Below are 25,118 nucleotides of genomic sequence, written 5' to 3'. Positions count from 1 at the left end.
CCATTAAACAACATAAGGAAACCCTGCACCTCTCTCCAAAACCAGGAATCACCTCACTTCAGCTGCCTACACCAATAAGTAAAAGAAGGGAAAACAAATCAAAAGTGCAGCTGACCACTGGGGAAAAAAAAAACACTCACTATGCAGAGTCTGTCTGTACACCTTTTTCTGTAGGAAAAGCCTGCAAGTACTATTAAAGCCCAAATTAAAACCCAGTATTACTGAGAGGAAATTTTACAGTAAAGCAAAATTTCCACTAAGTCTCAGAGAGTATAAACACAAAATTAGGTGTCAGCTTTCATGATAACGCACAGTTCATTGGTCTTAACACCAGGAGCAATTAAGCACACCACTTTTGTGAGTCAAATTCCAAGGTAATAAAACTGAAAATTCCTGTTGGGAGGTTCTTTTGCCACAGCAGTGCTGTTTGGTGACAAAGCTGTTTTAAACAGCTTGTTTACCTTGGCAGTGCAGTTAAAAGATTATCAAGTAGCTGCACATTTTTCAAGCAAGGCTGGCATTCCAGAGCAGAACATGAAAGCCTGAAGGAAATCTGCCAAACCATTTAAGCCCCATTATTTTTTTCCCTCCTTTTAGTATTTGTTGGATGTCTGGAGCCAACCAGCATCTGAGCTAGTAAGCCTTTGAGCACTTCATAGGGAAGAAAATACTACTCTCCACTTCAGCTGGTGCAGATCCATTCTAACCAGACAGCAGAACTAACTCAGAGTGAAATTCATCAGCGTGATGAGGAAAAGCTGATCATGTGTGTTAAATACTTAGTATTTTTTCCCCTTAAATCCTGATGTAAATTCTGTATCTATTGCCTGAATAATTTCTGCATTTTAGAAAGACTGATGATGAAAGGAAAAGGGCTGAAGAGCTCCTGAGAGCTTAATAAGCTATTTTATTCATGTTCCAATCTGGAGGCCAGATGTTAAGCTCTTACTTAACCTGCCCTACTGACCTGTCACCCAGATTCAACTCCTGTCAAAAGGAAAACAAGCACTTGAATATATAACTGTATATATAACTTGAAATATAACTGTAGAATATTTCAGATACCTTTTTAAGCTCACTGTGTTTGGGGCAGGGAAGAATGTCCCATTCTCTGTCCTTTGGAAAGTGTTTTTTTCTTTTTTCAGAATCAGATGGGCCATCAGCAGTCATCTCCATCTCATCCATTTCATTCTCCTCCTCCTCAAAAGCACAGCAACTGCTTTCTTTCAATTGAAGCCCTTGGATCAACAGCTGACAGGCCTCCAAGTCAGCTTCCCACACTCTTTGTAGCAGCTGGCTCCCACAGCTGAAATAGAAGCCAAAAGAAATTAAAACTGCTGTTCAGGGAGAATAGCTGCTATTTCAAGGAACAGTTGGGGTGACTGTTTATTATTAGATAAACAAAAACAACAACAACAAAAAACAGCATCTCAAGTATTTCCATAGATATAGGACAAGCTATTTCAAACTGAAAAGCAATCAAATTATGTCCATATTGCAAAGCCAATGCCATAAAACAACCTTTGTGCTAAAATGTTGTTTCCAATTCTACAGTCCACACTGGCTGCATGTGGACTTTCTCCTGAATGGACACAAGTCCAGAGGGGTTGTCGCTGCACCTAAAGCTTCCTTCATGTTATCACATAGACACCTCTTACTACAACCAATTATATGGTTTCCCTGCATTTGATGGAGAAGCACATGTATGAGCAATCACACTGCTGACTGCACCAGAAGCACATGTATGAGCAATCACACTGCTGACTGTACCAGAAGCACATGTATGAGCAATCACACTGCTGACTGCACCAGAAGCACATGTATGAGCAATCACACTGCTGACTGCACCAGAAGCACATGTATGAGCAATCACACTGCTGACTGCACCAGAAGCACATGTATGGGCAATCACACTGCTGACTGCATCAGAAGCACATGTATGAGCAATCACACTGCTGACTGCACCAGAAGCACATGTATGAGCAATCACACTGCTGACTGCACCAGAAGCACATGTATGAACAATCACACTGCTGACTGCACCAGAAGCACATGTATGAGCAATCACACTGCTGACTGCACCAGAAGCACATGTATGAGCAATCACACTGCTGACTGCACCAGAAGCACATGTATGAGCAATCACACTGCTGACTGCACCAGAAGCACATGTATGAGCAATCACACTGCTGACTGCACCAGAAGCACATGTATGAACAATCACACTATTTACTGCTGTAATGGGTTAGGAAACTCCTGCCCCACTACTTGAAATTAGCCAAACTCAGAGGGTTTGGAAGTAATGTGAAGCTATGTTTACAGCACTGCAAAATTTACAAGCATATATACACAATATATACAAGGATTTATGATTATATACAAGTTAGAAATAATACAAAACTTCCAGGTCCCTCCCAGACAAAGCAAACTTCCCAGAAGAGCTCAAGGCTAACTCCCTCCTTTCTGTTTCCTTCTCCTTCTATCTCAGAAACCCACACATAAACAGCTTATATGTTAATTGCTGAAACAATTAGAGGTGAGCTGCCAGAACAGGTCAGGGTTAGAAGAAAATTATTAGATCGAATGACACAGAAACCAAACAGAGAAATGAACAGGGCAACATTTCAGGAGAAAATTCCCCAACATTATTTATGTTTTGACTTTGTATCCCTCACAGCAAACCAGTGAATATGGACATCATCAGTATTTTCTTTTTGCAACCAATGATCTAATTTCTTTCATTGAAACATTCCAATTGGCCTCAAAACAGCACAATTGCATTAGTAGAACATGTATGAACAATCACACAATTTACTGCATTAAATCCACTCTAAGTGTTGGGAAATAGATACACTAAATATCTTGTTAGGCTGAAATGTGCCTGCTTCAACCCTGGTGAATAAGACTGAACAGATCAACTCTTCCTTCAGTCCTGCACTTTGGGGTGCTTTTATCTCTCACTGATTAGCTAGGTTGATTGCTTTTTAACTTTGTTATCCCACCAAATAAAAGTATTAGGAAATCAAAAATACCAAACTTCTTCATACTCTAAGTCCATTGACCATCTCTCAGAGATGTCCATGTGTATTACAAATATTGGTCCCGAGATCAGTGTGATAGACATTTTCACATGAAGCAAATGGGAATTTTAGGCACAGATACTTTTCAGAACAAGACACTTATTACTCAGATTGCTCTGCTTGGAAAAGATGTGGTCACATCTCCACTCAAGGTGTAACAAATATATACTGTGTCTAAGGAACCAAAAGATTAATTGGTCTTCTAAAATAGGGCAGATCAGTGGCAGAGCCTGGGATAGAACCCAGAAGAGCTGATTCCCATGGCAATACACACTTCCAGACAGATTTGAATGTTAATATCTAATAACCACAGTTTTTTTTTCAACAGTTCTTTCCAAATTCTACCATTTACTACATAATTGTAAGCAACTACAAGTGACTAAAAGAAGGAGAATAACTGATATTAACTTCTGACTAAATTAAATACGAGCTCATCTTTTATTCTAAATGAAGGATAAAGGAGTTGCACTGCTTGCAATGAATTTATTCATCTAACAAAGGTACATTTTAAACTCTACAAACTCTGCAACATAACAAGCTGTAAAATTAATATAGCAACAGTTTGAGACTGAGAGGAAAACGAAGCTGCAGAAGCTGAGCTGTATGATCTATATCAGTATATATATGTTTATTGAAGGCAGAATGATACAGAGTCCAAAAATCAGTCTCCTCCAAGGATTTCAGAGTATAACTAATTAGAAAAGCAAAAACTCTTCACTTCACACACTTCTGTGTTCCATATAGGCAGTGCTTCCCCTAACAAGTTAGACAAATAAAATACCCCTTGCTGTTTCTCTACTTGACAGCCTCATTATCATGGTTACACAGTCAAAACATTTCCCTACAGACAAACATAAGCCCATTTACTTGCTTTTTGGGGGAAAAAATGTTGTTTGCAGCTATATATGGCTTATTGTTAGAGGCTCATAAAACACACCAGAGACTTTAATCATAATTTCCAGTGGACAGCTTGTTTTGGCTATTCAACTTAATGAAGAGTTCTGCTGACAAAACTAGGGCAGAGACAGTGATCTGTGTGGGGAGGATTAATGGCATATATAAAAGTACAGAATAACAGTGTCTGGTCTGCCATTATGCAGCCATGACTCAGCTCGTTGGTCAATGTACTTTTGATTGTGCCTAGGTTTGATGCTCATTTTAGTAATCAGCAATGACACAGCATGGTGTTAATAGCTTCCTTTGAAGGACATCTTTGTTATGTCATTGTATCTATAAAAATCTAATATATCTTAAACTAAGATACTAGGATATTACACTGAGCTTTTCAACTGAAATCAGTGAATGAGCATGCACTTGTATACTCCCAACAAACCTAAGACCAAGGATCCTGCATCTTTCAGTCTGCATTCCCAGATTCAGGATCTAGAAACCTGGCTACAGCCTCCCTTCAGGGAGTTGTGGACAGCATTAAGGTCACCCCTGAGCCTCCTCTTCTCCAGGCTAAACAACCACAGCTCCCTCCGCTGCTCCTCCTCTGGCCCCCTCACCAGCCTTTTTGCCCTTCTTGGGACACATTCAAGCACCTCCACATCTTTCTTAAATTGAGGGGCCCAGAACTGGACACAAACAGAAAAACAAGCAAAATAAAACCAAAACTGAGTAGATGGTAAAAGATTGGGAACAAACTTGACATTGAAGGTTAGTAGTTAAGTTTGATGCCACAAGACCAAAACCACAAAAACAGTCATTGAAGTGGCAACAGCACTTTGAATGGATCAGAGGAGGGCATTACTGCTTTTGTCAAATCAGAGACAGGGAAAAAAGATGTTGAAGAAAGTGAGACACAAGATTCAACACTAGTAATTTTTTGCCTGGATGGATAGCTGAGGTATGTCTTATCTCAAGGATACTAAGCATTAGAATCTACAAGAGCCATCCTAAGTTGACTTGAAGAATGGCTGAGATGTCCACAGCAACATAAAAGGACACAGCAGGGAGAATTCTGGATTAGGTTAGTGATGATTAAAGAGCTGTCAGAGAAACAGCTGTTTATGGAAAGGAGAAAATAAATGTGAACCATGTAGCTCTCTTCAGAAAGTGGCAGTTGAAATTGTAAATGTAGATGCCTTCGCTATGTCTCAAATATTTTTGTAGGAACGAACACTGGAGACCAAAGGGTACAAGAAAGCTAGAAGATATCTTCAATCTACATGTAATGTTGGGTGAAATTCATGCTGAGATTCGTATTCAGCAAGGATTCTCTTTCTCTTCCTTGAAGCCCAAAGAACACTGGTCCTCTGTCTTTTTACAAGACTCTCAGAGATATCAATGAGTGCTCTCCATGTGGCTCTCACTGCAACGTTATTCTAAAGCTATTTATAGTGCTAACTAAAACTACAAGAATATGACTTTCCTATTGAGGGCTCTGCATACAGACAAAAGGCACATTCAGTTCCTGAACATTATAGCCTAAATGAAAACATGCCCATGTAAAAATAGCCAAAAGATTTTCTATGAAATCCTATTTAAAAACAAACCCACAAAGTGCCTCTGAATCTCCTGAAAAGCAAGTCAGAAACAACACAAGGAGTTGCCACTACTTGTAAGTCTCATCATCTCTAGTTTTTAGAAATACTCCTTGGTGAATGAATTCTTAAAAGTGATTTGTAACACCCTGAAGTCAACAGTGTGAGTTGATAAAAGATGTTGCATATCTTAATGGAAATCCCTGCAAGAAGCCAAGAGTGTGAGACAGAAGTTAAAAGGCTATACAGTGAGCCATCATCATAGAATCATCATAAAATCAGGTCGGAAGAGACTTCCAAGATCATGCAGTCCAACCTAGCACACAGCCCTAAACAATCAACTAGACCATGGCACTAAGTGCCTCAGCCAGGCTTTGCTTGAACACCTCCTGGGATGGTGACTCCACCACCTCCCTGGGCAGACCATTCCAATGCTAATCACTCTCTCTGGCAACAACTTCTTCCTAACATCCAGCCTAGACCTCCCCTGCCACAACTTGAGACTGTGTCCCCTTCTTCTGTTGCTGGTTGCCTGGCAGAAGAGACCAACCCCACCTGGGTACAGCCTCCCTTCAGGTAGTTGTAGACAGCAATGAGATCATCCCTGAGCCTCCTCTTCTCCAGGCTAAACACCCCCAGCTCCCTCAGCCTCTCCTCACAGGGCTGTGTTCCAGGCCCCTCACCAGCTTTGTCACCCTTCTCTGGTCATGTTCCAGTATCTCAACATCTCTCTTGTATTTACAAACTCCACAAATGAATGCCAATTTATAAGAGGAAATTAAGAAGAATACTTAGCTTCTTTCTAACAGGTGAGCCACACTAAGGTACAGATTCAGGAAAGTTTGTACTTACCTTTTCCCAGTAACATGTGTTAACAATGCATTCGCTGACTCTGAAAGTGGCTTTCTCTGACAAGAAAGCAAATGAAATGCAACAAAAATAGTCTGGCAGGAACAACAGGGATTTTCATCACACCAGTTAAAATGACTGCAAAGTTTTGAGGCTTGCAGAAAAAAGGAAAAACGACTGAAAAGACTTTGTTCTATATCCCCGTTCTTTACTGATCTATTGTACAAACTAGGGAAAGTTTCTCTGTATTTTGGTCACTCGTTTCTATATATTCTTTGCACCACAGGGAAGGAACTAGCTCTTCTTACACCACATTTACTTGTGCCTTTGTAGCTTTTTTAGGCAACAGCCATGCAGTGAACAAGAGAGTTAAGTAAAGGAAATGATAGAGCAATGAAGGAAAGCAAGCATAATTCTTTGCTGTTAGCAGACTTTTACCCCTCTCATTTGGTTTATCACAGTAATTCACAATCCTGCATTAACAGCCCTTGTTATATTTAACAAACACTTATTGCTTCAGGAACATGTTTTGCTCTTCTCTTTCATATAAAAAAACAGAGTTTCCAACCTAATCAGTTCTTGATCTTTACCTGTTATATTTTAAGATATCTACCATCAATCTGCTGAACAAACCACAGATCCTCATTGGGTCAAATGAGGCTCTTAGGAGAGGGAGGAACATAGCTCCCTTTCCCCTGACTGTTTGGTGTGCAGCAGTAGACTGATAAGGGAGAGTGTATAGGTAAGGCTAATCAGATAATAGGTCTCTGTTGATGAACATCAGAGAGATGGTGATACAGGAAAAGGAACAAAGAAAACCTGCACTCTGCCCAAAAAATAATTTCTTTACCCTTGGTCTGTGCACTAGAAATTCACTTTTTCTAAATACCTCAGATCAAACCCTTTTGGTTTTCACTTGTTGCAAGTCCCCTAATCCTATAAGACCCTTCATACAACTTTCATTCCACAACCCAATTCGTTGCACTGTTTCATTTCTCCAATCTCTTCAGGAGCTGAAAGTCTGTCTCATCAACTAACTTCATGCTGTTCCCATCATACAGTGGCACTCCAGTGTAGGAGACATTCTTCCTACTCTCTTATTTCAAAACTCACTGAAAACACTTGCTTGCTGTTCAACGCAGTTATTGCATTTATCCATATAAAAACAAGACTCAGCCTGAGTAGCTCAGGAAACTTCACACTCCCTTTTCAGATGGCAACTTGCTCTAACACTAGCTAGCACTCCTACACAAAGATGGAAGCTTACAGTACTTTTCTTTGGCACAAGCAATTTACTTCTCTGACCTTGCCTTTTCCTTATAAAACATGAAATAAGATCTAGAAAACTGACCCTCTTCAAAGGTGAATGTTTTACCTTCTAGATAGTACTCTGGAACAGAACCACAAGAGAATCATAGAACCATAGAATCAATCAGTTTGGAAGAGACCTCCAAGATCATCCAGTGACATTGAAGTGACACTGAAGAAAACCCAACATACCTAGTAACTATATTTCACAGTGCTACAGAATGAAACACAGTTTTCACAGAATCATAGAACCAACCAGGTTGGAAGAGACCCCCAAGATCATGCAGTCCAACCTAGCACCCAGCCCTAGCCAGTCAACTAGACCATGGCACTAAGTGCCTCAGCCAGGCTTTTCTTCAACACATCCAGGGATGGCAACTCCACCACCTCCCTGGGCAGCCCATTCCAATGGCAAATCACTCTCTGGCAACAACTTCCTCCTAACATCCAGCCTAGACCTCTCCCGGCACAACTTGAGACTGTGTCCCCTTGTTCTGTTGCTGGTTGCCTGGCAGAAGAGACCAACCCCACCTGGCTACAACCCCCCTTCAGGTAGTTGTAGACAGCAATGAGGTCCCCCCTGAGCCTCCTCTTCTCCAGGCTATACACCCCCAGCTCCCTCAGCCTCTCCTCACAGGGCTGTGTTCCAGGCCCCTCACCAGCTTCGTCGCCCTTCTCTGAACAAGTTCCAGTATCTCAACATCTCTCTTGTATTTTCAAACATGCATACCAAAAGCAGGTTAAAAAAAAGGGGAGCTGTGTGTTTAGGCATTTTCTGATTTGGATTTGTATGCGAATTGTTTCTATCAGCTGCTGAAATATATTATTGAGAATACAACCTTTACTGCAGAAGGCAAGGAAAAACACACGTGAGGAGGGAGGGCTAAGAAGTAAACCACTGCCCAGGAACAACTGCAAGTGGGATCAGCATATCTCATCTCCTTCTAGAATACAAATTTTCTCTCTAGTTCCATAGATTTTGATTTAAAGTTATATGCAATGCATCAAAATATTTCTCATGTGAAGAGTCATTAATTCTCATATGAATATTTTAAATTGGTTTGGGGCATTTTGTACATATGCATAACGAGGTTATGCCACTGACTCTATAAAGTGCATAACTACGAAACAAATTGATAAATGCATTCTATTATGATGGATGGATTCTAAAACTCCTAAAGAAATTTCTCAGACCTTGTATGTGCTATCAATTTCAACTCACGTCATAGGACAGCTCTTAAACAAAAATCCTTCTCATTAACACATTCTGATTTTTTCCATAGAATCACAGAATCAACCAGGCTGGAAGAGACCTCCAATATCACCTAGTCCAACATAGAGAGAAGAGCGACAAAGCTGGTGAAAGGCCTGGAACACAAACCCTATGAGGAGAGGCTGGGGTTGTTTAGCCTGGAGAAGAGGAGGCTCAGGGATGACCTCATTGCTGTCTACAACTACCTGAAGGGAGGCTATAGCTAGGTGGGGGTTGGTCTCTTTTCCCAGACAACCAGCAACAGAACAAGGGGACATAGTGTCAAGTTGTGCCAGGGGAATAGTCTAGGCTGGATATTAGGAGGAAGTTGTTGCCAGAGAGAGTGATTAGCATTGGAATGGGCTGCCCAGGGAGGTGGTAGAGTCACCATCCCAGGAGGTGTTCAAGCAAAGCCTGTCTGAGGCACTTAGTGCCATGGTCTAGTTGACTGGCTAGGGCTGGGTGCTAGGTTGGACTGGATGATCATGGAGGTCTCTTCCAACCTGGCTGATTCTATGATTCTATGATCAATACCTTACAGTACTTTCTGTTAAATGTCTGTTTGTTCATTTTTTAATGAAGCTACGCTCATTATCCACAAATTCTTCCGTTCAGTGAAACCCTACCTACTGCATCTTGGATACTAAAGGGATAGAAGCTAAACTGAAATCTAAAAATAGTCTGCTAAGAATCATGACATCTTTCCCTTGTCCATAGGAAAAAACCCTGACCTATCCTAACAACAGAACAATCACCTTGCATTTTACATCAAGCTTCTATATGCCTTCTGTTTCGTTCCTGAAAGGCTCATTCAAAACAAGGAGAAAGAAGATTTATTTATTTAGTGCTTAAAACCTATAATGGATATTTGATTAGTGTTATTTAAAAGAAGGAAAGAAAGAAAGAAAAGATAGCACACATTACTGAAGATTTTTGTTGTTTTCCCTTCAGTCCTCTAGACACATATTTTACCCAGAAAAAAAACTTTAATCACAGCCTGCCATCTTTCTATCAATATTCCATGTCACTGTGTTATACTTAAATTATCTCCACTGGAAACACAAAATGATAGACTGCTGCATCTGATGGTTTTCACTTCGGTCCTTAATGTAAGGTGGATGCAGCAATGGGATTGACATGTCAAACACAGGAAATTAAGTCATTTACAAGGGAAGAAGGAAGGCATCTTGCTGCAAGAATTTACTACTCAGTACTGTCCCTACATTTATTGTACAGTTTATTTTAATATATTACCTAATCTGAAATTTTACTACCTGCTTTCAGGGCTATTTATTTCTCTTTTTAAAAAGGAACAGAGTAATGGTCCTCTGCCCCAACCTCCACTGAAAAAATCTATTCTAAATAACCTATTCTAAGAGTAAAATGTTTAATTTTGATAGATGAAGAAAAATCTACCAGGGAATTCTTACTAAGGAGTCTACATAAAGCCAGCCTTTCTTCACAGAGAGAGTGATTGGCATTGGAATGGGCTGCCCAGGGAGGTGGTGGAGTCACTGTCCCTGGAGGTGTGCAAGAAAAGCCTGGATGAGGCACTTAGTGTCATGGTCTAGATGACTGGATAGGGCTGGGTGCTGGGCTGGACTGGATGACGTTGGAGGTCTCTTCCAACCTGGTTGATTCTATGATCTAAGCTCTGTTGAAACAGAACCTAAATGCTTTCATGAGCTTAAACCTCACAAAGGATTCAACCTCTGTTGACTCCCACTGAAATTTCAGCATTTCAGCAGCTTTCAAAGTCACAACCAGTTCTTATCCCAGGAAACACATTTGTTTCCAAAAGCCTGCCACAGGAAGAAAGCATAGCATTTGCATTGAGGCTACATTCTCAGCTGCCACAAATCCACACTGCTGCAATAGCAGCAATGTCTATTTATACCAAGAGAACACATTCTTATTGCAAAGCAATTAGAGTTATGAATCTGATCTCTTAGTTTTTATTGCAGTCTCTGACTGCAAATGTTAGGAAGCATATAGAAGGAGCTTACAGTTTTCCCTCCATTTTATTTACCTCTGTTGTCCAATATAAAATCCAACAGTTTATGATAAACTCCCCACTCTGAAAGGTTTAGACTTTCAGAGTCAAGTGACTTTGAGAATGTGAATCATCCTGTGTACTACTGACTGAGCAGGAATTAAGCACACATGATTAAAAACAACAGGACATAGAAATGCCCTTCTAGAAGAGATATAATAGGGAGAGATGATATATTGCCATCATGTGGGAATGTACCTTGAAATCCAGCCTTTGTAACCAGGAAGGCACACCTGGAAAAATAATAGCATTGGCCAAATACTGATGTCAACTGCTGTGGGCTTATACAGTTCCTCTGAATATCTCAGGGCATGATATGAACTGCTGTATCTGCAGGGTCAAACAAGGTCCAGAGTCAAATCCTGTTCTGGCTCCAAAAAAGCAAAAGAGAAAGGGCAAGGTCTGCTGATCCTCTCTGGTTGGACTGTTAGCCACAAACTCTGCACTGCTGAGGACATCACACTGCGAATTGCTGAGGCCTGAATATCTTCCCAAACTGGCAGAGTACATTCTCAGCAGTAAGCATATTAAGTCATCAATGCTTCCAGATGATAGTGGGAAAGACTGGCCCAACTGCATGCAAGATATAGCTATCCTTCATTTTTATACTCATGCTAAATAGGTAGTGATACTTCATTTTTTTTCTTCTTGTTTAATTATCACAACAGTTCTACATAATTGGAATCAGGTCTTTTCCAAAGTATAGTGCAAGCAGAGGACAGGAAGATTTAGCAACACTATTGGACAGCAGGTAGATAATGTCAGACATCCACCCTCATCTTCCTTGATAGTTCTGCAACTGTTACTGTTGGTAGTAATCCTGCTTAAGAGGGATGACAAAGCTTCTGAGCACAAATTGGTTTTAAACCTTATCTTCAGGGGTGCACTTGAAACCAATACCAGTGGGGAAAATACAACTGTACTTTTGAACAATGAGAATAGAATAGAATCAACCAGGTTGGAAGAGACTTCCAAGATCATCCAGTCCAACCTAGCACCCAGCCCTAGCCAGTCAACTAGACCATGGCACTAAGTGCCTCAGCCAGGCTTTTCTTGAACACCTCCAGGGACAGTGACTCCACCATCTCACTGGGCAGCCCATTCCAATGCCAATCACTCTCTCTGGCAACAACTTCCTCCTAATATCCAGCCTAGACTATTCCCCTGGCACAACTTGAGACTGTGTCCCCTTGTTCTGTTGCTGGTTGCCTCGGAAAAGAGACCAACCCCCACCTGGCTACAGCCTCCTTTCAGGTACTTGTAGACAGCAATGAAGTCAGCTCTGAGCCTCCTCTTCTCCAGGCTAAACACCCCCAGCTCCCTCAGCCTCTCCTCATAGGGTTTGTGTTGCAGGCCCCTCATCAGCTTTGTCGCCCTCCTGTGGACACATTCCAGTATCTCAACATCTCTCTTGAATCGAGGGGCCCAGAACTGGACACAGCACTCAAGGCGTGGCCTGACCAGTGCTGAGTACAGGGGCAGATTAACCTCCTCGTCCTACTAGCCACACTATTCATGATACAGGCCAGGATGCCACTAGCTCCCTTGGCCCCTGGGCACACTGCTAGATCATGTTCAGCTACTGCCTACTATCTACCAGTACCCCCAGGTCCCTTTCTTCCTGGCTGCTCTCCAGCCTCTCTTTCCCCAGCCTGTAGTGCTGCTTGGGGTTGTTGTGGCCAACACAAGATGTATAGGATCTGGTAAAAGATACCTTGGGTTCAAATTTTGTTTCTTCATCAGGTTGTCCTAATAATGCACAATCCCCTTCACACCTCAGTGAAAAGGGAGCTGTGCAGGTAAGCACAACTGGCATCAAGGCAAGACTGTACTGCATTTCCTGTACCGTGCTCATCCATGAGATGAGAAAAGGCACCACTAGCACAAAACCAAACTTTACTGAACAGAAAATAAATTGAGACAAAGAGCAAAAGAAACTCAATTAAAGAAGAAAGGTTTTACACACTTGCAAAGTTAACAGGTGCTGTATCATTCAACAATGACAAAGCTCAGTCACTGCAATATTACACCTTGCTAGCAGACACATTTATTCACTTCCCCATTCTTGCTGAATGGCACAGACAGCAGCTCAATAAAACACCTTTGTGTAATTGTCACCAATTATTCTTGAACAATATTATTTCCCAAAAATAATTTCATGATTCCTATCTGGGAATTAAAAAATGTCACTGAAAAGCCCAGGTTTTGTGATGAATGGAAGTCACAGCATAATCTTCTGAGGCCTGGAAAACAGTACAACCACATTAAACTCCCTTTGCTCAAGAAATGTCATCTTTACATCGTCTGGTACAAAAAAAATTGTTTCCAGCCTGAGGCAGTTATGATAAGGGATTTAGAAGCCATCACCATGTGGGCCAGGAGATATAAAGGAATGCATCACTGCATATAAAGTGTTTGCTGCTCACAATTTCAGAGCTAATGTTCTCACAGCTGTGTCTGACTTCAACCACCTGGGAAAAAAAGAAACTAAATGACTCACTGGAAGGATCTAGTATTTTGTCTAACCTGCATTTACCACTCCTGAAGCCCAACTCTTGGTAAGCAAAACATGACCAGATCATTACCCAGCAATGGATGAAGCTACATGCCCTCTTGGAAATGAGGTAGAAAACACAGGCTTGAGAGAAGGTAGGCAAAGATGACATTTCAGTCTTATCTGTGTGCTCCTAAGATGCTGCCAGCAGCTGAAACAGATCTCAGTGCAACTGAGGTGGGTCACAGGTTACACAAAATTAACGCAGGCCATCTGGCACTCTCAAGCATGCCTGTGCTGCTGTGTATACAAGGGGGGAAAAGCTTCTGGAAAGCCTTATTCAGCAGCCTTAGCGCAGCAGTTCTCTTCTAGCAGACATCAGGCTTTCCAGACAATGTCATACAGGACATGAATGGTGTAAGATAAAATCTTACCCTTACAGAAGATAAGAACCTATAGATAGCCACAGAGAAGTTTTGGCATTAAAATATCCAATATGTACAGGGTGATTCTTGTAGGTTTGAATACCACAGGCTGCTCTTCAGCAGCAGTGTTGGACATCAGACAGGGCTCTGGGTGGGTGCAGCAGGCTAAAGAGCTCCAGTTGGACTCAGGGATCTCATTTCACTGCAGAATATCTTTTTGGTTTTAAGAAATGTTTAAATGCCTAATTGTTCAAGTAGTGATGAAGGCAGATCCTTCTGAGGTTTCTTCTGCCTGAGGGTTCAGTTCTTCATGACAGGTCTAGCTTTTACATTCTGAGTGTGTGCAGAAAGGCAAAAGGGAGTCCCAGGATCTTTGGTTTCTCCTGATATTTTATCTGGTCTCTGCCTTCTCTTCCCTCAAGATGTATTTTCACTTGTGAGATGTTCCTTCACTGAATATTGTATCCATCCTTGCTTAAACAATTCTCCCCACTCAAATTTTCTGCTCTTACAGCTCTATGGCACTCTTTCCTGGGTTCAGATCATGACCCTCTACCATTTGCCTAACTTCAGTTCATTTACAGGAGAACTTGGTGGTTCTTGAAAGAGTCAGGTTGTTGAAACTAGATTCAGTCATGCCCAGCAGTCTTCACTCAGAGTGGAAAGAAGTGAGATGAAGAATCACATCTTGTGGACCAACAAGTGTCCCTCAAGTAGATGCTCATCTGACTTTCGATGAGCCAGATCAAACAACTAAACAGAACTCTTAACTGTCTCAAGTGATGAGCTGAAGTTATCTAAGCAAAACTTCTAGCAGGTCACATATTCAGCCACCTGTCTTCACTGAACACATTTTTATTATGTTAGCACTGACCACTTTTCCACATCTCCTCTTTAGTCACAAAAGCTAAGTGGTTTGCAAGGTCTACCAGGAAGCAATGGCAATAATGGTAGTTACACAAAAAGGCAGCTGGCAATTTAATGTATAAGCTCTAGGAGTACCTCGATGTATAAGGGAGACTGAAAAAAGCGCCCACCAGATTATTAAACCTGGTTTTCATTTGCTCTTCTCTTGAAGGATACTGTCCTCAACAACTGTCAATCCACTGCTCAGAACAGAAACTCTGGTGTAAAGGACAAAAAAAAGTGTCAAGTAACCTGTATTATTTCTCTGCTAGTTTGAGCCTAGCTAGAATGTAAGAAGAACTAGATTACAGGCTGTGAAAAGGAAACAATGGTGATGTCTACTTCACTCATAGGCTTGCTGAGATGTAGAAGAACATAAATATAGGTAACAGAGTTGCTCTCTGTCTCTTAGGGCTGCATGAACTTCTCTCTAATCTAACCTGCCATCTGTGTGACTAATCCTTCTGCTTCCTAACCCCCGGGCTGACCTTCCAAACTACCTTGAGCATAAGGCAAAGTCTGGGGTAAGGTAGAAGGGTGGGGAGAAGGTGGAAGTGTGGTTGTGAGCCCCTTCTGGGGACTCAGCTTTCTGGGAGAGCTGTTGTGTTTCTGTATTACTTTTTAACTTGTCTATTTCTGTACATATAGTAACTCTCTGCTTGTATCTTGTGCTAAGCTGTAAATATAAAGTTTCATTCAATTTCCAGAACCACTGAGTCTAGTCTGGGTGATTTTCCAAAGAGTGGGGAGGTGGGTAACACCCAAACCATCACAATTCCCTTTTGTGGCAACGCATATTTGGCCTTCTTATTTCTTTCTGTAGGTGCAAGGCTATTAAAAGCATACTGTTCTTAATCAGATTAAAAAATCCACAGTATCTTACCAACAGAATAAGCTACTTGGGAACAGGTGCACCTTGCAGACTACAGTCAAAAGTATTACATATAAGAAGAAGGGAGAAACAACAACAAAAGACACTCTAGTGAGTAAAATAGATTCCCCCTCCCTCCTAAATAAAAGAACCATGTCAACAAAACCCAACCAACTGAGAACAAAAGCAATATATTCCAAACAAAAGCCATATTTTCTTCAGAAAAGAAGCAAAACAGAAAAGGGGGAGGGGAATTTAAATTTATTAAACTGATAGTTTATAAATTTTAACCTTCAGTAAAGCTGTTTTCTTCATTAATTCTTTTCTATTATAGAAGTAGTAAAAAGTAACATTTCTATCAGTTGTACTCTATTATGAAGTTTTATCTTAAATTGAAGGGGCCTGAATTTAGGTTGTTTCCATTGAAAACATTATCTAACCACATTATATGTCTCATCTGGAGAAAAACTTTAGAAGCTTATTGGAATTCATGCTGCACAGACCTGATCCTCTACCAGTTTTCAAAGGCATTCAAAAAAGTGTGTCCATGAGCCAGATGCAAATTTTACCTCTGTCTACAATACAAACTTTAAACTGTCTGTAAACTTTCCTCAGAGAGCCTTTCTTTAGGCCATGATATATAAGGAGTAATTTGAGAATCTACATGAGGAACCAAAAAAAAGAGAAACAGTCTCTCAAGTTAATTCCTTAAGAGGGAAGGAAAGAAAAGCAAGCCTCTAAGGCTTTTGCTTATTGTCTTTAATTACTTAAGCTGTAAATCAGGTGGAGTTAATTACACAAAGTCCAAAGAACCTTTAAAAAACAGCCATTTATAACCACTCTATTAGCATAGATATAAAAAAAAAAAAAATCACAGATGTAGTATCTTAAGGATTTATTTCTGGCAAAACTACTGCAGACTTTATCTTCCCATAAATATTAATTCCTAGCCCTTAATTAGTTAAGATAAATTATTATTAGAATAATACCATTTGTACATATTGCAAAACTGTCACTGGTTCAGGACTGAATCTTTGCCATCTGGGGGCTTGGCCAACCCTGTGGTGTGTTTTGGCAGGGGAGGAGATTTTTGTTGGGTATATTTTGTGACTTTTAAGGATTTTTGTTATTGTCAGAAGAGTTTTTTTCTTGTTTTCGGTTGTTGGTGCTGTTTTTTAATTCTTAAGTGCGAGAAGAGAAATTGTAGAAGCTTGGCAACACCAACAGTTAGAGAAAGGCTGATGGCAAGCTCTGAAGCGTATCTTAAATACACCATAGAATCAGTCAGGGTTGGGAAGGACCACAAGGATCATCCAGTTCCAACACCCCTGCCATGGGCAGCGACACCCTACCCTAGATCAGCCTGGCCACAGCCTCATCCAGCCTGGCCTTAAACACCTCCAGGGATGTGGTATCAACCACCTCCCTGGGCAACCCATTCCAGGCTCTCACCACTCTCATGCTGAACAACTTCCTCCTCACGTTGAATCTGAACCTACTCACCTCCAGCTTTGCTCCATTCCCCCTAGTCCTGTCCCTCCCTGAGAGCCTAAAAAGTCCCTACTCACCTTTTTTTGTAGGCCACCAGTACAGCTGCAGTGATATACTTGGATTTCATGCATTTGTGTCCTTGGCATAGGCTAGGAAGAAGACTCATTTCAACAACAGAACTTTGAAGCCTGTAGCCTGATTACAAAAGAGAACCTAGACCGAAACAGGCCCAGACCTCTGTGGTACTGAGGAAGGCAACCCTTGCATATAAAAAGCAACAAATTATATTATGATATTCAACACCACTTATACCTGCTAAGGGAAGTTTGAAGTGGTCAGCTGCTGTTCATTAAAAAAAAAAAATAAAAGTTCCCAAATATAAAGCAGTGCCAAGAAGAGAGTTTAAATTTCAATCTCTCCCTTGAAATAATACTCCCCACAGAATCAGGATAAGCACCACAAGTTCAGCATGGAAATTTCTCCCATGAAGATGTAAAAAACAGCATGCTGCAAGCTCATTAACACCTATTGAGACACATAAAAATCTGCTGCAATTTAAGCTAGCAATGTAGAGAAATCCAGATAGACAACCCAAAGATTATAAAAAAGGCATAAATTAAAACAAGCCACAACTGCTAATTATAGCTGATAAATTCGCAGAAGGAGAGAAAAAAGTCCATACAGATGCTCCAAGTATTTAATTATTAATGAGAAATGTGCTTCTTTCTGGGAGCCCAATAAGTCAGTGTCCTGGTAGGGTATAAATCCTGCCAGGTTGGTTTAACCCTTGCTGTCCTCCTCCTGTTGTGAGTCGGGGAGTGAATCAAATGAGCAAACAATAAGGGTTTCACCCCAGCAAAGCCTTGAGGGATAGAGAGCTTAGCATCACCTGTCAGGTGTCTTGTGCTGCCCTCAATGTGCCTGAGTGGTCAAAGGAGGCAGAAAGCTTTGAATTCACTGGCCAGAACAATGGTGCCAGTGCCTGTTGGCCAGTTGGATTTGCAAACTGAAATATTTAAAGGGGGATGATTTAGAAACCACTCCTTTCTATATCAGCCTTTCTGCACCAGCCCTTGTCTGCAGGGAGTCTTCCTGCCTCTCATCGTTTGCAGTTCATTAAAGGTGGCCAAGTGTTGCAGCTAACACTAGTGGCTTAGCAGCAACTCCTTCCTCCCTGCCTGAAATATTTTGTATTTTACCCTGGGATCATCATCATGAGTTCAAAAGTGTCTTTGATACAGGAGACTTACTCAGGGACCAAGAGCATCGTGAGTACATCTGCTGGAGTGAATGTCAAGACTCCATAAGCATAGTTAGAATTTTTCCTGGTTTTGTGTTACTATTTTCCAAGTTCTGATTGTTTAAACTATTTAATTCTGTGCAACTGCTTCCTGTTGACTGAAAATCCAAAGAACCTCAGGGAAATTCCCCACGTTTTGAATATTAATAATAAAACCTAATATACCTACAGAAATTAATATTCACATTTGATAACAATTATTAATTTCTGACACAGTTAGTTAAATCCACACAGCCTAAAAGCATCAATAGTTGTTACATCTTTTATATTTTAATAAACCATATGGTTCTCAAAAAGACAATCCAAAGTACTCAAGATTTGGTTTAGAATTATAGGTTGGAACAAATGGAATATAAATATTATTAAGAGAAGGGTTAGACAGGGCACAAACACAGAGCTTGATCTTCAAGGTCTGTTTCCACTATTTTTCACTCAATTCTCTAGATTACTTTTAAATTTAAGAGTTAAGCAAGTTAAATACTTCTGTATTCAAAAGTATAAACAAGCAAATCTAAATAGCTAGAGCTCTCTCCTTATAAATACAACATCAAATAATGAGGGCAACAAGTTTATTAATTACACCTGCTCACTAAAAGAAAATGAAATGGTGTTAGGATATCAGGGGGTAACAGGGCTAGGGGGAATGGAGCAAAGCTGGAGGTGGGTAGGTTCAGATTAGACATGAGGAGGAAGCTGTTCAGCATGAGAGTGGTGAGAGGCTGGAATAGGTTGCCCAGGGAGGTGGTTGATGCCCCATCTCTGGAGGTGTTTTGGGCCAGGCTGGATGGGGCTGTGGCCAGGCTGATCTAGGGTAGGGTGTCACTGCCCATGGCAGGGGGGTTGGAACTGGATGATCCTTGTGGTCCCTTCCAATTTTGACTGATTCTACGATTCCATGATAATTTGGCAAGTTACATGTTAAGACACAAACTGCAATTACTTCCTATAAAGTCCTTTTCCACTAGAAATATACTTGTGCAAGGCAAAGTCAACTATAGTAGAGGTTTCCATTACAACAGCAGAGCAGTATTTACTAACCACATTTCAAGGAACAGCCTAAAACCTGAGGATGATGTACAGCCCCCTTCACATGGAAAGAGAAGGAAATATAAATGCTAGCTTTTGTTTGGAGAGAAAACCCCAAAACATTAAAAAAACTTCTGCATTAGGATTCAGTTCTTAAAATATCTCCATTGTTGTCTTGGTTTCTATTTGCTTTCTGCAACCCTCCAAAATAGCGTTCTTTCAAAACTGTTATACAAAGAGTCACTACTTGTCCAAGACACCCAGAATACTGGTAAGGTATCCCTTGGCTCTGCTCAGAGTTGGGATCTGGAGAGACACACGGCAGCCACAGGCATGCTTGCTTTTCTTTGGCTGTACCACCATGGCCCCAGAGCAGTCCTACATACTACAGAACACAGCAATTCTTTCTTTTCCCTGCATCCATTGGCAGTCTGGTGGTAAAGCTGTTGAATTCATCCATGAACAGAGATCTTAACAATAACACTTGTGGGATTTCCAACTCTGACCTATTTTTGGTTCCAAAACATTCCCTAACAAATTTATGCACATCAATGCTGCGTTTACAAATGGTTTTTAGCTCTCAAAGTTTTCCATTATATCATCCTTACCTATGAAGTTTATCCTCCAGGATTTCTATGTACTTCTCAGCATTTTCTTTCACACTGGCCACTGCAAAATTGAAGTAAGGTAATGGTGTAATTATACAGTTATGTTTTGTCTTGTTTTTTATAAAACAACTCATCTCTTACCCACAAATTTTGCATACATCAGTTAAAAATTATAATTCTATTAGCCTTGTCCATAGACAAGTTACAGCATGGGTGTCTCTCTTCTATTTTCTTGAAAGACTATTTTATCCTTATTACATTAAATTGTCTAGTGATTAAACCAGTAATGACTTCCTGTTCATGTAAGAAAACTATTGAGACTAACAAGGGGCATGGTTTGTAGGTGTTTCCTCCTGACACATGAAACTCCCCTCATAAATCAAAAGAACTCAATTCCACACAAAATAAGAAAGAAGAATTGCACATGTAAGTCCTCCTGGCTACTTTCTGTGATGGTTTGGGTGTTACCCCCTCCCTCCACACACACACACACTCTTATGAAATCACCCAGACTAGACTCAGATGGGTGGAAATTAAGAAATGAAGCTTTATATTTACATCTTAGCACAATATACAAGCAGATGTTTACAATATATACAGCTATAGACAAGTTAAAAGTAATACAGAAACACAATATCCCACTCAGAAACAATTAAGAGTCCCCAGGAGGGCTCCTCACCCAATTCCCCCTTCCCCCTCTCTCTTTCCTTCCCTTCAGAAATAACCAGATCGACCCACGTGTATCTCGTATGATAAATCTGGAGATCTGAGGTGAGATGTCAAAAAAGATGACAAGGAGATTAGAGGAAAAAGGATTAGGTGGATTAGAGAGTTAAGGCAGAGACAGCCACAGAGACCAGACCACCAGAAAGAAGGCACAGCCAGAAGTGAGAGTTGAGCAGTGTGTGAGGAGTGTCTTATTTTGACTAGCTGTGTTTCTCAACAGAAGAATGGGTGATGCAGGGCACATGTTGTTCTCTTTTTTCTCACAGCTAAGGATGTAATTTCTCTCAGTAAAATATTCCAATTAGTCTCAAACCAGCACACTTTCAGAAGAAGCAAGCAAGCCTAACTGATTTGCCAGTCCATGTACAAGGGTCCTTTAAAATGTTATGAGTCTTGTATCAAACTTCTAATGGAACTGAAAAGGCTACAGAATAGAAAGAAGAACTCAAGACTGTTATGAGATTTGGTGAGGGTGGGGGCATGATTTTATGTTTTGGGGCCTTTTATTTATTTTTACCTTGAGACCTAGATATGGTCTCATGAGAGTCCTTACAACTTCCTCACTCAGAAGAAACTGAGATAAACTACTTACCATAGCAATAAAGCAATTCTTTTGGATGACCTTTGGTACTTCATCATGGGCACAAACTGGGGAAAAGGTAAATCCCCTCCAGAAAAAGGGAGGCTTTTAGAGGATAATAATTTTCACACTATGGCAACTGCTTTTTCCATTCTCTAATAGCTGGTTGCCAAGTCCAGATCTAATATCACAGAATCACAGAACGTTAGGGGTTGGAAGGGACCTCAAGACATCATCTAGTCCAACCCTCCCTGCCAGAGTGGGATCACTTACAGTACGTCACACAGGAACACATCCAGGCAGGTCTTGAATGCTTCCAGAGAAGACTCCCCTCTCTGGGCAGCCTGTTCCAGTATTTTCCATCCTCACAGTGAAAAAGTTTTTCTTTCTGTTCAGTAGGACTGTTAATCACTGTGTTACTTTTAAACTCTTTACATGTTGTACATCAATTAAATATCAATGTTATAGGAAGATGCTGTTTTATCAACAAATCTCTGTTTTTATAGGCAAAGCTTCCTATGTGGATAAAGTACCTTGTAAATTTACCCACCCATCTCTCTATATCTTCTCTACAGTGTAGTAGAGCACAGTATGTCCAGAGAAGGGCAACGAAGCTGGTGAGGGGCCTGGAACACAAATCCTATGAGGAGAGGTTGAGAGAACTGGGCCTGTTTAGCCTGGAGAAGAGGAGGCTCAGGGGTGATCTTATTACTGTCTACAACTACCTGAAGGGGCATTGTAGCCAGGTGGGGGTTGGCCTCTTCTCCCAGGTAACCAGCAATAGAACAAGGGGACACAGTCTCAAGTTGTGCCAGGGTAGGTATAGGCTGGATGTTAGGAAGAAGTTTTTCACAGAGAGAGTGATTTCCCATTGGAATGGGCTGCCCAGGGAGGTGGTGGAGGCACCGTCCCTGGGGGTCTTCAAGAAAAGACTGGATGAGGCACTCAGTGCCATGGTCTAGTTGACTGGCTAGGGCTGGGTGATAGGTTGGACTGGATGATCTTTGAGGTCTCTTCCAACCTGGTTGATTCTATGATTCTATGATTCTATGATTCTATGATAAGCAACATCTTAGACATATGAATTGTTTCACATATTTCTCACTTCCCCCCTTTATTTTTTTTATTGTTTTTTTTTTCCTTCACAAAGCAGATTGCCACATACTAAAGCCTAATCTGAAAACTCTACATTAACCAAATAGGCTATGCTAAAGTAGTGTTCACATACACACACAGAGAAGCTTACTAACTGAAACCACATAGATAATACCATTAGCAGTTAAGAGTCAGGATCAGTGTAACACCAACCATCTGCAGAAGGTGGTGTTCCCTCACTGAGCATATCACATATCACTGAAGCAGTCCTCCCTTGCATTACCAAATATAAGACACGTTTTGTAGAGCTACTTTAGAGGGAGCTTTATTTTATGAGTTTATAGGATGAGGGAAAAAAAAATCCCAACCAACTAAAACAAAACCAAAATAAACAAAAAACCCCCAAACCCACCCCAAAACACAAACTCAAACCCAAACCCACCACAACTCTAGTACTCTGGAAAGCACCATACTTTGTCCTTACTATCTTTAATTCACGTTCACTGTCAAAACATCTTGAGCCAGTAGGATTCTGGAAGACTATATTGTACACAGACAACCATATTAATTTCTACATCCACAGACCCATCTTCCATTGGAAGAGGACTGGTGAATGTTATGCAAAGGGTTCTACAAAAAATTTTGCAGTGGCACTGGAGACTGAGTAAGTTTCTTTAGCTTGAAGCAGTTCTGTAACAACTGCAGAGCTCAGTAGAAGTTCTCAGTTTGCATATTTGATGGTTTGGGACTTAACCACACACACACCCCACTCATAAGAAATCACCCAGACTAGACTCAGACAGATGAAAACTAAGGAATGAAGCTTTATAGTCGCAGCTTAGCACATTATGCAAGCAGGTGTTTACAATATATGCAGCTAGATACAGAAATATACAAGTTAAAAGTGATACAGAAACACAATAGCCCTCCCAGAAATCGGAGTTCCCAGGAGGGGCTCCCAACCACCCTTCCACCTTCTTTCCACCCCTCTACCTTATGCCAGAGTATGCTTTACATGCAAGGTGAGCTTGGAGGATCGGCCAGGGGAGTTAGAAGCAGAAGGATTAGTTATGCAGATCCAAGCAGAAACACACCCTCCAACAGACAGAGACACACACACTGTCTTATCTGTTTGTGTTCTTGTTCTCAGCAAACCTAGGAGTGAAGTAGACATCATTGTTTTCTTTTCACAGCCTACAATCTAATTTTTCTCATTAAAATATTCCAATTAGCCTCAAACCAGCACAGCATACCATGCTTTTATTAGTATGCTTCCTGAGGAACTGTGGAGACTGTAAGGCTGCAGCTCCTCCTGTGGCTTTATATAAACTGCCAAACTCCCTATCCGCCAATCCCCAAAGCACTAACCTGAAAATCAGCACATGCTTTGGCAGCAGACAGTTTAAAGATGTATGGCTGCCATACTTCCTTTTCTCTTGCCATTGTTGGAATATGCTGCATGAGCTGTTACAGAGCAGGAGCTTATTCTTTCAGATAATGAACTCGGCAGACATAATTAACTTTTGGAGAAGGATGAGAAGTGGTAGAGAATCTGCCTCACACTCACTTTGTTTCTAACCGATAGAGTGACTTCTGTGTTACATGAAAGACAAACCTTGCTTTCAATTTCGTCTTCTGTGCTTGTCACTTTTTAATTGGCTATGATCTGATAGAGCAGTTTGCACTTTCACAGCTCAGTCCTGCCCCTACACGCAATTTTACAACGCCCTTGAAGCACACAGCTCTATATATCAGCATTATTCAATGACAAAAAGTAATGGACAGGAATACACCACTAGACAAAAGTAGGTCAGTAAAAAGCTAATACTCATTTGGAAATCACCTCACATCACCTAACCCTACTCTCTCCTGTCAAATGTTTTAACTATGTTAAAAGAAATGCAAACTTTGTTGCTGAAAGAGAAAGCTCCCTAGACTAGCTTTGTCTCTTTGCCACCTTCTGCATGTAATTGGAAAAGCTGTGACCTGGAGTTTTTGCTGGAAGGAAAACACTGCTTCAAAACCCAATGGAGGTTACTTCTCTTGTAACAAACAGCAAGCAGCACTACAGCAAATACAGAAATACGTTCAGCCTTTTCTATCATCCATTTGAAATAGAAGGCAAGCAACAAATCAGCAGATTTCTTTTGCTCTACTTTTAATGAACCTGTTCACCACCACTTCCAAGCAACAAAACCATGTAAACAAGAAGCTGTGCACACCTGCAATCTAGCTAAGTACCAGATGACAGAGAAAAAACTAATTTATAGATTCTCTTTTGCATAAATATGACAAATGTTACATTTTTACATTTAAGTGAATGGGATTGTTTTTTATCATCAGTTCTCAAGGGATTTACATGCTTAGCTCATATTGGCCATGAAGGGAGTTATTAAAATAGTACAACTACAGAAGAGCAGATACCAGGGTATTTGCTAAGATTAAAAATAAGACTTTCCTTGTGAAGCTTTAATTGGAGATAAGTGATTCAGCATTTCTTTGTCTTATGCATTTTCTCTTCCTATTAGGGCAGTAAAGTCTTGGAATCAACCTTGATCAGACACAGCT

The 25,118-nt window shown here is 40.8% G+C and overlaps 1 protein-coding gene across 6 annotated transcripts in view; it reads right to left on the bottom strand.

Moving 5' to 3' along the window:
• The window catches only part of DISC1 (DISC1 scaffold protein), a 189,889-nt gene that overhangs the window by 10,486 nt on the left and 154,285 nt on the right, over positions 1-25,118 (bottom strand). For 4 of the 6 annotated variants that reach the window (XM_064158528.1, XM_064158529.1, XM_064158530.1 and 1 more), the window contains 2 exons: positions 20,150-20,210; positions 1,066-1,306 (listed from right to left, as the gene is read on the bottom strand). In XM_064158528.1, the coding sequence (XP_064014598.1) occupies positions 1,066-1,306; positions 20,150-20,210 (302 nt within the window). Of the gene's footprint in view, positions 1-1,065; positions 1,307-13,061; positions 13,500-20,149; positions 20,211-25,118 lie in introns of those variants that run through there. The other 2 variants (XM_064158532.1, XM_064158533.1) reach the window with 2 other exon arrangements.

This window comes from Pogoniulus pusillus, chromosome 18, assembly GCF_015220805.1.
Source record: "Pogoniulus pusillus isolate bPogPus1 chromosome 18, bPogPus1.pri, whole genome shotgun sequence".
NCBI lineage: Eukaryota > Metazoa > Chordata > Aves > Piciformes > Lybiidae > Pogoniulus > Pogoniulus pusillus.
This window is presented reverse-complemented; position numbering and strand designations above follow the sequence as displayed.